The sequence below is a fragment of the Penaeus vannamei genome, chromosome 17 (genome assembly GCF_042767895.1).
Source record: "Penaeus vannamei isolate JL-2024 chromosome 17, ASM4276789v1, whole genome shotgun sequence".
Classification (NCBI taxonomy): Eukaryota; Metazoa; Arthropoda; class Malacostraca; order Decapoda; family Penaeidae; genus Penaeus; species Penaeus vannamei.
In genome coordinates, this window is record NC_091565.1 from 43,264,933 (window position 1) to 43,277,491 (window position 12,559).

Sequence of the window (12,559 nt, forward strand, 5' to 3'; positions counted from 1 at the left end):
CAACAACTGGTCGCCTTACTTCAAGAAACACAGGACTAGCGAGGGCGTCATCATCACGCTGGACATGGTGAAGGAAAACATTGAGTTCCCTTGTGAAGTCCCTGTCAACGCCTCGTGTCGGGAAGCGTCATGTGAGTAGTACTTCAGTACTATTTTTCTTCTTTTTTGGGGGGTTGTCTTCGTTTTAGGGTGTTATGCAGATGTTTGGTCACGTCTTTTGTATTGTCAAGCGATATTAAGGTTCCGTTTTTTCTAGTTTTTTTTTCTAGTTATTTAGATGTTATGTAGTTGTTTGTTCATGGCCTTCGTAATATAAGTTTTTTAAAGACATGTTTTCGTTAAGGAAGCTTTATATCTTTCAGTTATAATTAATCCTCGTTGATTTCAAAGATACATAGGTAACCATTTTTTTATTACTGCACATATAGCAGATATACATACATATCTTCTCTCTTCCGTTTTGAAACAGCCAAGCTCCACGCAGCCAGTTTAGGCCAGGCTCTGACCTGTGACCCCGTTGACGGCCTGAGATGCATTAACCTCGAGAACGATAAGGACTGCTATGACTACGAGATCTCCTTCTTCTGCGAGTGTGAGGAAGTCAGCACCGTCAGCCCTCCGGAAACTAGTATGTGTTTGTTGTTTCTACGTTTGACAATTTATTTCCTTGTTTTCTTCTGCTGTGGACAGATTTTTTTTTTTACTTGTTTTACTCCACTATGGATAACGAGATTTCGGTTTTGCTTATTCTTCTGTGGATTTTGATCATGTTATTATGATTATCCTTATTTTACTGCGGATAACGGTCTTTTATCATATTTCGCGCCTATTGCTCTCTTCAGCTATATATTAATAACACACTGTGTAAAAAAGAAAGAAATATTTCAAACGTTTTCTCTTCACGGTAGATACGTAAACAGACATGTCAACATGAATACGGTTCAATAGCCCATACATTGCCTTGTATCTCAACGCAGCTCTCGGCCCCGTGGTGACCCTGGCTCCCTGCGACGCCTGGTCCCCCTGGATCAACGAGTTCAAGCCATGGCAAGGGGACTTGGAGGCCGAGTACAAGTCGCTTCAGCAACTGCAGGACAAGTATGGATTCTGTTTGGAGGTGAGGGTCTCTGAGAGGACATGCTGAGGTCGTTGTAGCAGTGTGTACTTTCTGTGTGTGTTATTATTGTTATTAATGTTAGTTTCGTGGGTTTTTTAGGGTCTGTGGGATTTTTCATGAGGTTTCCGGGATCAAGTAATACATTTTATACAGTATTAAACAATATCACAATGGCTGTCCCAATATCATCAGATAACACCTAAAAGGGCCCACCAAATGAAAAGCAAAAAAATCCATGACCAAGGACTTTAAGAAATCAGTTACTGACGACGACCGCCTTTCTCCTCCAGGGCCAGCTGGCGGACATCGAGTGCGTAGAAGCGGCCACGGGGCAGAGTGTGGCAGCAGACAGGGGCACCAGCTGCGACGTACGATATGGCTTCAGCTGCAAGAACTCCGACCAGGACCGCGGCCGTTGCCTCGACTACAAGATCCGATACTACTGTACTTGCGGTCAGTCGATATTTCTTGGTTAAAAAACAACAGGGTCAGTGCAATATTAGACATTTGCAGTAATACGACTTATAATGACCACCTTTCTTAATCCTAGCCCATACAGAGATAACGTGAAAACCTCTTTACAGAGACCACAACCGTAATAACGACCACCTTTGTGCCGCCGTTCGCCACTCCTCCCACCGTGTGTGACCCGGACAAGTGAGTTCATTACGGGTTTAGCAAACGTCTCTGCTGTTGGTATATGTAAATGCAAATGAACGGTGGTTGCTGGTCAAAATGCAACGAGATCTCATGCGTATAGCAGTGTAGATTGACAAGTTTCATTGGATATGTACTGGTGTGTGTATACATTGCTCAGTGAAAGAGGAGGAAGAGAGAGAGAGAATAAGAAAATATATAAAACATCAGGCGTGTGTGTGTGTGAAAGAGAGAGAGAGAGAGAGAGAGAGAACGAAGCTTTTTTAGTTGGCAAGAGAATGAAAGCGAATGAGAGAAAGAAATATAGAAACCCTCCCCACTGAGAGCAAGAACCCACAGCCGCACAAAAGTAAACAATCGTCAGCCTAAGACCCGATTCCATCCACCTCCCTTCAGGTACATCCACTTGCTGAAGAATGTGGACGACAGCGCCTTCTCCTCCACCCGCGCCCGCAACTCCTTCTTCGGTCCAGCGAACGCCCGCCTCTACAACGACGACGGTTCCCTGAACAGTAAGTCCCTTGGGTGTCTGGCCATTCTTATCATGGCTATTATGTTTGCCTAGTTTTTTTCTAGAATGTTGATTAATATATCTTGTCTAGTTAGTTTGAATCTCGCATGTATGTTTTTTTTTCTCTCGACATTTTTTACTCAACAATAGTAGTTTATGTAACCTTTCTGTCCCATTTAGAGCAAATAATCTGTATCAGTCTTAAATCTCCCCCATTTCCTGTACCCTTTTAGACCAAATAAACTGTTTAAAATCTGAATCTTAAACCTCCTGCTTTCCAACAGCCAAGAGTTGGAGTCCGTACATCAACGACCAGAACCAGTACGTGCAAATCGACCTGGGTTCAGTGCAGCCTCTTTACGGGCTGGAGATGGGCGGAAACCCCACCACGAGGGAAAGGGTCACCGCCTTCCGAGTGCAGGTTTCCGATGATGGGTCAACTTGGAGTTACGTGACTTCTGACCCCGATGACCCCAAAAGTTCACCCAAGGTCGGTCTTTTTTATCTTCTGGGAAATGAGTTGAGACGAAGGTGTTTGGTAGAGTAATGGATTTAAATAATGGATATAAAATGAGTCGATCCATTTTATATCCAACGAACCAAAACGATATTATTAACTCAATTCTATCTATTTCTATCCAAATCATATCTTAATTACCTGTCCTAATAATGAATTATCATAATTTTCTTCTTTTTCTTCTTATATTTCTTCTTTTCAAATCCTTCACCAAAAACACAAACCAAAGTAATATTTTAACCATTGACTTTCCAAATTATATCCCAATTATCTATCCTAATAACGAACTATCTTCTTCTTCTATTTATACTCCTCAAATCCTTCATCTAACGATATACCCAGACGTCCCTCCAACAGGGTTTCCGAGGCCCAGTCAGTCTAATTCAGTATCCAGATCATATCCCAATTATATATCCTTATAAGGGACTTCCTTCTTCTTCTTGTTCTATTTCTTCTCGAACCCTCCATCGAAAACCACAAACCAAAACGCTCTTCTAACCAGACGTCCCTCCTTAGGCTTTCCGAGGCCCGGTCAGTCCCTCGGCGCCGCAGAAACAGCTGTTCGACAAACCGATCGAAGCTCGCTACGTAAGGGTCAACCCGACCGTATGGGTGCGCTCGATCTCCATGAGGGTCGAGGTCATTGGGTGCGAACTCCCGACGCCTGTGACCTTCTACACTACGCCCAGTGAGTAGCGAGTGGGCGTTTTTTTTTTTTTCGTTTTTTTTTTTTTTTTTTGGGGGGGGGTATTGGTGTTTTTATGTTTTTCTTTCTTTTTTTTTATTCTCCCTATTTCTTTATCTCTTTTTAGAAGGGTTCTGGTTTGTCTTCTCTCTCTCTCTCTCTCTATCTATCTGTCTATCTTTCTCTCTCTCCTCTGATGTTTACTAGTTATTATTTTAGATGTTTTGACATTTTGTTTGTTCAGATATAAATTTCAAATGTTTCTAAGTGTTTTGTGGATCTTTTTTCAAACTTTCTATAATTCTTATTGATTTAGCATATGAAGTAATATGAACTTCCATAGTTGTAATTATCCTCCTCGATATATATAATAAACATCAACAAATCTTATATATCAGAGAATATAAAAGAATCCCTTATTCGCCTGTCTTCTTCTTTTCTTTATTCTCTCACTTGTTTCTTTTTCTTTTCTTGATTCTTTCACACAAAACAAAACATCACCAAAATGCGCATAGACATTTTACCTTCTCATTCCTCCTTTGGTTTATTCGCTTTCCTTTATCCTCTCCTTTATTTCGCAGCAGACCTTAATTTCATCTCATTTCTATCCAAATTATTCCCCATTTATCCTTTTTAATACCAGATCATCTTCATCTTTTGTTCTTCTCAAATCCTTACTCAAAATCCATGATACACACACGTTTCGTACAAAACAAAACGTCATCAAAATGCGCATGGACATTTTCCCTTCCCATTTCCCCCGCCTTTGGTTTATTCATTCTCCATCCACCCACTCCTTCGCAGGGACGCCGGAGTGCGAGGAGCCCATGGGCGTCGAGAACGGAGAACTGTCGCTCCTGCAGATCACGGTCTCCTCGGTTCTCAACGACGACGAGCTGTACTACGGCAAGAAAAACATTCGTCTCGACTCTAAGCCCGAGTTCTATACCGCTGCCGGAGCTTGGGTCGCGGAGCCGAAGCCCGAGCAGTTTGTCAGGGTGAGTCTTCGCCTTAAATAGGTGTTTGTATTTATGATGTATTTGTATTTCTGTTTACATTTTTTTTTTTTTTTTGGGGGGGGGGGGGCGAGTTTTTGATGCATTTGTATTTCTGTCTACATTTTTTTTTTTGGGGGGGAGGGGGGGTTGGGCGACTTTTTGCATGGTGTTTTGTGTTAATGTTATTTGATGAAGAAGGAATTTGTAATGGTGTTTTTGAGATGTGATACTACTTATATTTTCCCCCGTAGAAGTACATAGCTTGGAAAAAATCTATCTATCTATCTATTTACCACTATCTTACCATCTATCGAGGAGCGCCCCAACTCAGAAAAAAGTTCACACAGAAGTTCGCGTTAACCTGTAACTTTCCCCCCGCAGTTTGACTTCCTGGAGCCGAGCAAGATCTCGGGTATCATTACACAAGGACGCTCGGACGCGGATGAGTGGGTGGAATCCTTCACAGTTCGATACTCGCAGGACGGCAAGAGTTGGAGCACGCTGCAGGAGCCCGATGGGTCGGAGAAGGTGAGGGAATGCGCGCGCGCGCTTGTGTGTGTGTGTCTTTGTGTTTGTGTGTGTATGTATGTGTGTGTGTATGTGTCTTTGTGTTTGTGTGTGTATGTGTGTGTGTGTGTGCTGTTTAAGACGTCAAGAATTATATACAGAAATGCAATTTTTTTTGCTTTAGTTGTGAAAAAAAAACTCGAAAAAGATCTTATTCACTTTAACGCCCCTTTCTCCCTCCACACAACAGGTATTCCCAGGTAACTTCGACCGAAATACACCAGTCGAGACCAAGTTCGACCAGCTGATTCAGGCCCGGTACCTGGAAGTCAGACCTGAGACCTGGAATTCGAACATCGCCATGAGATTGGATGTCCTTGGTTGCTTCCACCCGTATCGTAAGTGTGACTTGGCCAGAAATTTAGTTGAATTGTATGTATGTGATATACAAAAATATGGGCTCTACTTCAATATTTTGACTAAAATCAAGGAATATGATGTCCTCTCCACCTGCTTAGAAACCAATTTCTCTTAAAAAGACAACAGTAATTACAATAAAAAATTGAGAAACCCTCCCCCCCAAAAAAAAACACACACCAACAACAACAATAATGAAAATACCTAGAAACCACTCAAAAAATAAAAAACCAAAACTTATTTGATAGACCAACGTAAACACTCCAACTTACAATGGTAAAAAATAGAAAAAGAAGCACAACAATGGTAATGAAAAATAACTCCCCGCCAAAAAAAGATAAATAATAATGATAACAAATATAATAGTAACAAAAAACTACCAGCACCACCGTAAACAGCCCACTCTCTTTAACTGCCAAACCTTCAGCCGAAATCACAACGACGCCGCAGCCGGAGGTGACGACGACCCTCCCGCCGCCTCCGGAGTGCACGCCCTGCCCTGGCCTTCCGGAGGAGTTCTACGACCGCTGCGCCTCCTGTTCCTCCGGCAGGTTCTTCGACGGGAAGTCTTGTGTTCCGAAGGCCGTCTGCCCTTGCTACAAGGATGGTAACAGGTGAGGAGGACTTGTGTCGATCGAGTGTTTGAATCTTACTAATATTATTCGCGTATCGACGGATTTGTTTCGAAGGAATATTGGAATGCTAGTTTTGGAATCTTAGTAATGGTCTTCCTGTATCGAATGCTGCCCACGATTTGTATCGATTGAATATTGGAATCATAGTAATATTATTCCTGTATCGAATGTTGTTTCCGATTGTTTCAAACGAATATTGGAGTCTTAGTAATAGTTTCCCGTATCTGATTTTGTTTAGGATTTGTTTCGAGTGAATATCGTATTGTAAAAGTAGCCTATTCTTGTAATCTGTTTTTCAATAATTTTCTTTCCTGATTGGATATAAATATGATATAAATTCATAAACGCAAATGCAGTTTTGATCCATTTCGGTTGCCTGTTCATCTGATGAGGAACACTAGACGGTTTCGAAACGTCACGATCCAACTTCATTTCTTATAATGGCGGTTTTCTTTTTTCTTTGTCCACTAACTACTAAAACTAAGATTTGTATCTATCTGTCTATCATGTTCTATCTACTAAATACTAAAACAATATTTATCGTTGCAGCTACGACATCGGCTCCGTCTTCGTGACGTCAGAGTGCGAGGAGTGCGACTGTCTGTTCGGCGGCGTGTCCAAGTGCAAGGAGAAGACTTGCTCTCCGTGCAATGAGGTGCGTGCAGCCTTTCCTTTTTACAACCGTAATTATCTGGGTCATTCTTTTTGCAACATTTCTTTTTTGCAATGTTGATTGTTTGGATCATTTTTGCAACATTTCTTTTTTTACAGCGTTAATTATTTGGATCATTCTTTTTTGCAACATTTCTTTTTTTACAGTGTTAATTATTTGGATCATTCTTTTTTGCAACATTTTTTATGTGGCATTTCTCATTTGCGATACTCATGTTTACAATATTCCATTTTTTTGCAACAGTTTATTCTTGCAGCTTTCTTTTTTTGTAACAGTTCACCTCTAGTGGGATAAAACCATTTTTGCTGCAGATTGCTTCCTTCGGGAAGTATTTATCTACTTTCACATAATTCATGTACTTACTTCACTGTTTTACTATAACTTGAATTAACAGGTAGATTAGTTACAGTCACTTACTGCTGTATTCCCACTTACATAAGTGAATAGATAAACTCCTTACACCTCTTTCAACTCAACTCTATTTTCATAAATGGATACATAAAGAAACTACTTCAACCCTTTGTTCTACGGCATACAGAGATAAGTCAGTAAACTCCGTCTGCTTCCTATTCCTACTTACGCAGTGATTTAATTAATAACATGTAAGTGACATCTACCTACTACTGTACCCCGTAATAGACTACTTACATCTACCTCCTGCCTAGTATCATACCTGTTTCTTACCTATTCATACGTAAATAAATAAATACCTTGATCTCCCTCCCACCTACCTTATACCGGTTACTCGCCATACTTATATAAACGACTTACATCTTCCTACTGCTCAACCTGTTATCTGCTACTTACAACTTATGAATGCCTCCTGCCGACTACTCTACCTGTTGCCCAGGAATACGTGCACAGTGAAACTACTTACACAAATAAAACTACTTATACCCACCTCCTACACTACACCTACCTATAATCCACTTTCCTACCTGCCAACCTGCTTACCACGCAACACCTTCCACAGTTTACCACTTACCGACTTACTACACACCTTACAAAATATAATCACCGACTTACCTACTTACAACACAACACCTAACATAATGTGAACCACCTACCTGCTTACAACACAACACCCAACATCATGTGTACCACGTACGTACCTATCTACCTACTTACAAGATAAAAAACTCTTTCAGAACGAACAAGGCGTATTGACATCCTCCTGCAACTGCATATGCAAGCCGTGTCCCGAAGGCATGAGACTCTGTCCTTCGATCAACTATTGCCTGAATGAGACCTCTTGGTGCAACGGGGTGGTTGAGTGCCCCGAGGACGAGCTGGACTGCCCTACGACTACGCCAGGTAAATTTGGGGTAGTCCAGGGTGTTTTTGGGGTATTTCAGGGTGTGTTTGGGTAGTTTTTAGAGTATTTTAGGGTGTCTCATTGAGTTCCCTTGGTGCAACGGGGTGATTGAGTGCCCCGAAGACGAATATTATTATCATAGATTAATATTATTATTCTCGTTTCTCCAGTCATTCCATCCCCGTGCCCGACGCCGTACTGCCCCGACCACTGGGATCTCACCGTACGCCCGTCAGGAGGTCTGTGCCCCATTGTCAAGTGCGAGCCACCTGCCAAGACCACGCCCATGCCATGCCCGATACCCTTCTGCCCGCCTCTCTATGACATCAGCCTCGTGCCCAGGAAGGTTTGTTCTTGATATTTGTCGTTTGTTTTCTTTTCCCATTTTCCTATTTCCTTCATAGCTTCTTTCTCTCTCTTTCTCTCTACCTTCCTTTCCTTTCCCCACCCCCACCCCCACCCCCACCCCCTCATTCTCACCCTGTCCCTCCCTCCTCTCCCTCCCTCCCCCTTTCCACTTTCCCTCTCCCTCCCCTTCCTCCTTTCCTCCCCTTCCCCCTCACCCTCTCCCTCCCCTCCTCCTCTCCCTCCCCTTCCCCTCCTCCCCCTCTCCCTGTCTCTCTCCCTCATTTTTAACCACTTCCATCCTTCCAGGGAGACGAGATGTGCCCCAAGTATGAGTGCATTCCGCCTTCGACGACCATGGCGCCCCCCGAATGCCCGCCCCTGTTTTGCCCCGACGGCTATGAAGTCCAGACCTCCGAGGACGTCTTCCCGGAGATGCCCTTCGGAGAGTGCCCGGAGTACCAGTGCGTGACCCCCGTGCCCCCCACTGCCCCGTGCCCGCCGCCCACGTGCCCTCAGGGGTATGACATCTTCTTCGCCAATCCGAAGGCTCTGTTGGAATTCTGCCCGCCGGTGAGTTAGTGTTTGTGTTTTATGTGTTTCATGTGTATTTAATTTGATATCTGTGTAAGTATGATGTGTACCTAATTTGATGTGTATCTATTTTAATATTTGATTAATTTGATATATATTTAATGGAGTGGTTTCGTATCTTTATTTTGGCAAAGGGAACTGTATATCCCAGTTTGTGACTGGTTGATGCCTTGTATAGCTAAGCGGAAAAGATAATCGCCGAAGGGATACGGAAATCCAAGAGCATACAGGTCTTATAAAGGCAAAACATCCTTTCAACTTTCATGTATATGTGTGATTGTGTGCATGTGTATGCGTGCGTGCTCACGTACGTCTGCGAATACAAATATGCATACATACTTCCATAATTATAACTACCCCCCCCCCCTCCCCCAGTACGACTGCATGCCGATCGTCACAACCACGATGTGTCCGCCGGTCGAGTGCGGAGAGGGCCTGCGCACCATGTATATCCACACGGCAGAGGGATCCGCGTGTCCGCAGTACACGTGTGTCCAGGTCACTACGCCCGTGGCCATCACAACGGAGCCTCCTGTTACATGTCCTCCGGTTCGTACAAATTTTTATTTATTTTTTTATTTATTATTTTTTTATCTATTTTTTTTATGTTTTGACTCTGTTACGGTATCCTTGTCTGTTTCGTTTTGTTTTGAAGGAGTGTGTGGATAGTTTCGGTTTGCGTTGGATGGGTGGGTCATGTCGCTGTAAATCAGGATTGTGCTGTAGATTTTTTCTCGATAGAGTAACAGAATAGATAAGGATGTTGTAGTAGTTTTTTGTTCTCAATGAATGCATAAATCGCAATAGATCAGGGTAGTGCAGTATATTTTCCAAGTGAATTAAGAGAACGCGATAAATCAGGGTTGCATTGTAGTTTTCTCTTTTCGATAAATGAATAAATCCATAAATATGGGTTATGCAGTAACTTTCTTCAGTGTATAATTGAATCTCAATAAATCAGGGTTGCGTTGTAGTTATTTTTTCTTTCTCGATACAAGAATAAATCTACAATCAAAAGATATGCAGTAACTTTTCTCAATGTATAAACGAATCTCAATAATTGAGGGTTATGTAAAAGCCTTTTTATTTTTGTTTCGCAGATGGAGTACCCGATTTGCAAGGTGGACGAAGAGCCGTACCAGGTCAACCCCAGTGAACTGTGTCCGCGCTTCGGCTGCAGTAAGTGATCAGCACGTGTCCTTGAGCGTGTAGGTGTACTTAGATAATCACAAAAGATATTGCATATCCCACACTTTAGAAAAAAAAAAAGATGTTTTAGTGACAGAATCGAGAAGACTGATACTCGCATAAACCCAGGACAATAAATAACTGTCTTTTAGTAAGTTCCTTTCGTTTCCAGTACATATTTCTAATTATAACTGGATCAAATACTTGTTTGTTTGTTTTTCTTTATTCGTTCACTTCTTCTTCGTCTTCTTTCTTTTTAATTGGAATCCGTGAACGAGCATAATATTTCTCATCACTTTAAGTACTTTATTTCTTCTTCCCCTTTTTCTTATTCTTTTTCTTCCTCTTCCCTTTCTTCTTTTTTCTTCTTTGCCCTTTGTAAATGGAATCCTTGGACGAGCATATTCGTATCCCATACAGCTATTTTTTTCATCACATCGGGATCAAATAATTCCTTCTTTCTATCCTCTACTTCTTCTCGTCTTATTATTTCCTCCTTTCTTCCTTTCATTTCAGTCAGAAAGAGCACTTAGAATTGACGCCTTCTTCCTCTTCCTCTTCGTCCTCCTCCTCCTCCTCCTCTTCGTCTTCTTTACTTCTTCCTTTCTTCTCTTATTTTTTTCCTTTTCACTCTGAATCAATAATCGATCCCCCCAACAGAGCTTTTCGGAATGACTTATTTTTGTCCTTTATTTTTTCTTCTTCTCCTTCTTTTTCCTCCTCTTCTTCGTCTTCTTCTTCTTCTTCTTTTTACTCTTCTTCTTCTCCCTCTTCTTCCTCTTCCTCTTCTTTATTTCTTCCTTTTCAATCGGAATCCATAATCGATTACCCCCCCCCCCACAGAGCCCTTCGGAATGACGCCCACGCCCCTCCCCGAGGCGCCGAGGAACATCACGCCCACCTGCGGCGTCGAGGGGCGGACGTTCGACTCCTTCGACGACTCGCACTACCAGATCGAACCCTGCAACCACATCCTGGCCGAGGATAAGATCAACAAGGATTGGGTGATCTCAAGTAAGCCGAAGTCGTGGGTCGGGGGTTGGGACGAGTTCGCTCGGGTTTGAGGGATTTTTCTGTGTGCGTGTCAGCGTTGGAGATAACTTTGGTTATTGTGTGTGTGTTAAATATGCTTTTTTATGTTTTGTTTTTCTTTGTATTTGATTTTGGTTGCGTTCATTTTTTTTTTCTTATTTGTTTTGCGTCATTTTTTTGGGGGGTTGAGATATTTTGTTATTTGTTTTGTGCGTTTCAGGTATTTAAGGTTTATTTTGGCTGCGGTTTTTGATTGAGGCGATGAATGAATTTGATCAAAGGTTGTGTGTGTTTTATTTATTTAAGTATATTTATTTATACAAAGATACACGAACTTCGAAGGTTATTTACAACATGTCTCTTTATTTTTTTCTCTCTCTTTTTCCTCCTTAATTGCAGTGCACCGCAACTGTTCCTTCAGTGATAGCTGTGATCGTTACCTCAATATAACGCAGAATGACCAGCAACTCATCCTCAAGCCTGACCTTCTCATTGTGTGGGACGAGAACTCTTACACCGTTTCACAGGTAACATTTCTCAAGCGGTTTGTGTGTGTTTTAAAGATGGGTGTGGAAAGTGTGTGAAGGTATTATGTGCAGGATTTGAGAGAGAGAGGTAGAGAGAGAGAGAGAGAGAGAGAGAGAGAGAGAGAGAGTGGGAGTGAGAGTGAGAGTTAGAGTTAGAGTTAGAATTAGAGTGAGAGAGAGGTGAGAGTGAGAGTGAGAGTGAGAGTGAGAGTGAGAGTGAGAGTGAGAGTGAGAGTGAGAGTGAGAGTGAGAGTGAGAGTTAGAGAGAGAGAGAGAGAGAGAGAGAGAGAGAGAGAGAGAGAGAGAGAGAGAGAGAGAGAGAGAGAGAGAGAGAGAGAGAGAGAGAGAGAGAGAGATACAGACAGACAGACTGGTAGACTGAATAAATAACTGAGTGAGTCACTCAGTAAATGAGTGAACAGGTAAATGAAAAGAACACAGATGAAAAGGCCCTACTTCTTACCCCCCCCCCCCTCATTCCAGGCCCAGAGAATAGGCTCCTCGCAGAACACCTTCGCCGTGTCTCGTGTGGGTGATTCCATTCGCTTCAGTTCTTCCGTTTACAAATTCAACGTCGCGTGGAACACTGAAATGAACGTCAAGATTGAGGTAAACTTTTTTCTTTCTTTCTTTCTTTTTTTCATTTTCTTTACGAACGGGTTGAGTTAGATTTTATTTATATATGTGGTCTTTTTGTTATCCAATATATATTTCAGTTTATTTTGTAGTTTTGTGGCTTTGTAGCTAACATTAAGATGGGAGTTGACACGTTCACAATCACACACACTCACAAACTAAGTCTTATTCACAGTCTATTCGCAATCACACGCAATCACACACA

At 42.1% G+C, this 12,559-nt stretch overlaps 1 protein-coding gene across 7 annotated transcripts in view; it reads left to right on the top strand.

Moving 5' to 3' along the window:
• Hml (hemolectin) overlaps positions 1 to 12,559 on the top strand; it is a 121,725-nt gene that overhangs the window by 97,974 nt on the left and 11,192 nt on the right. For all 7 annotated transcript variants that reach the window (XM_070132350.1, XM_070132351.1, XM_070132352.1 and 4 more), the window contains 21 exons: positions 1 to 131; positions 470 to 628; positions 978 to 1,117; positions 1,408 to 1,570; positions 1,702 to 1,774; positions 2,171 to 2,286; positions 2,570 to 2,775; positions 3,319 to 3,490; positions 4,292 to 4,485; positions 4,867 to 5,013; positions 5,243 to 5,390; positions 5,837 to 6,023; positions 6,594 to 6,699; positions 7,866 to 8,031; positions 8,203 to 8,378; positions 8,687 to 8,950; positions 9,347 to 9,520; positions 10,072 to 10,150; positions 11,003 to 11,173; positions 11,591 to 11,718; positions 12,202 to 12,327. The exon at positions 1 to 131 is cut by the window's left edge and continues 6 nt beyond it. In XM_070132350.1, coding sequence (XP_069988451.1) covers positions 1 to 131; positions 470 to 628; positions 978 to 1,117; positions 1,408 to 1,570; positions 1,702 to 1,774; positions 2,171 to 2,286; positions 2,570 to 2,775; positions 3,319 to 3,490; positions 4,292 to 4,485; positions 4,867 to 5,013; positions 5,243 to 5,390; positions 5,837 to 6,023; positions 6,594 to 6,699; positions 7,866 to 8,031; positions 8,203 to 8,378; positions 8,687 to 8,950; positions 9,347 to 9,520; positions 10,072 to 10,150; positions 11,003 to 11,173; positions 11,591 to 11,718; positions 12,202 to 12,327 — 3,226 coding nt within the window. The remainder of the gene's footprint in view (positions 132 to 469; positions 629 to 977; positions 1,118 to 1,407; positions 1,571 to 1,701; positions 1,775 to 2,170; positions 2,287 to 2,569; positions 2,776 to 3,318; positions 3,491 to 4,291; positions 4,486 to 4,866; positions 5,014 to 5,242; positions 5,391 to 5,836; positions 6,024 to 6,593; positions 6,700 to 7,865; positions 8,032 to 8,202; positions 8,379 to 8,686; positions 8,951 to 9,346; positions 9,521 to 10,071; positions 10,151 to 11,002; positions 11,174 to 11,590; positions 11,719 to 12,201; positions 12,328 to 12,559) is intronic.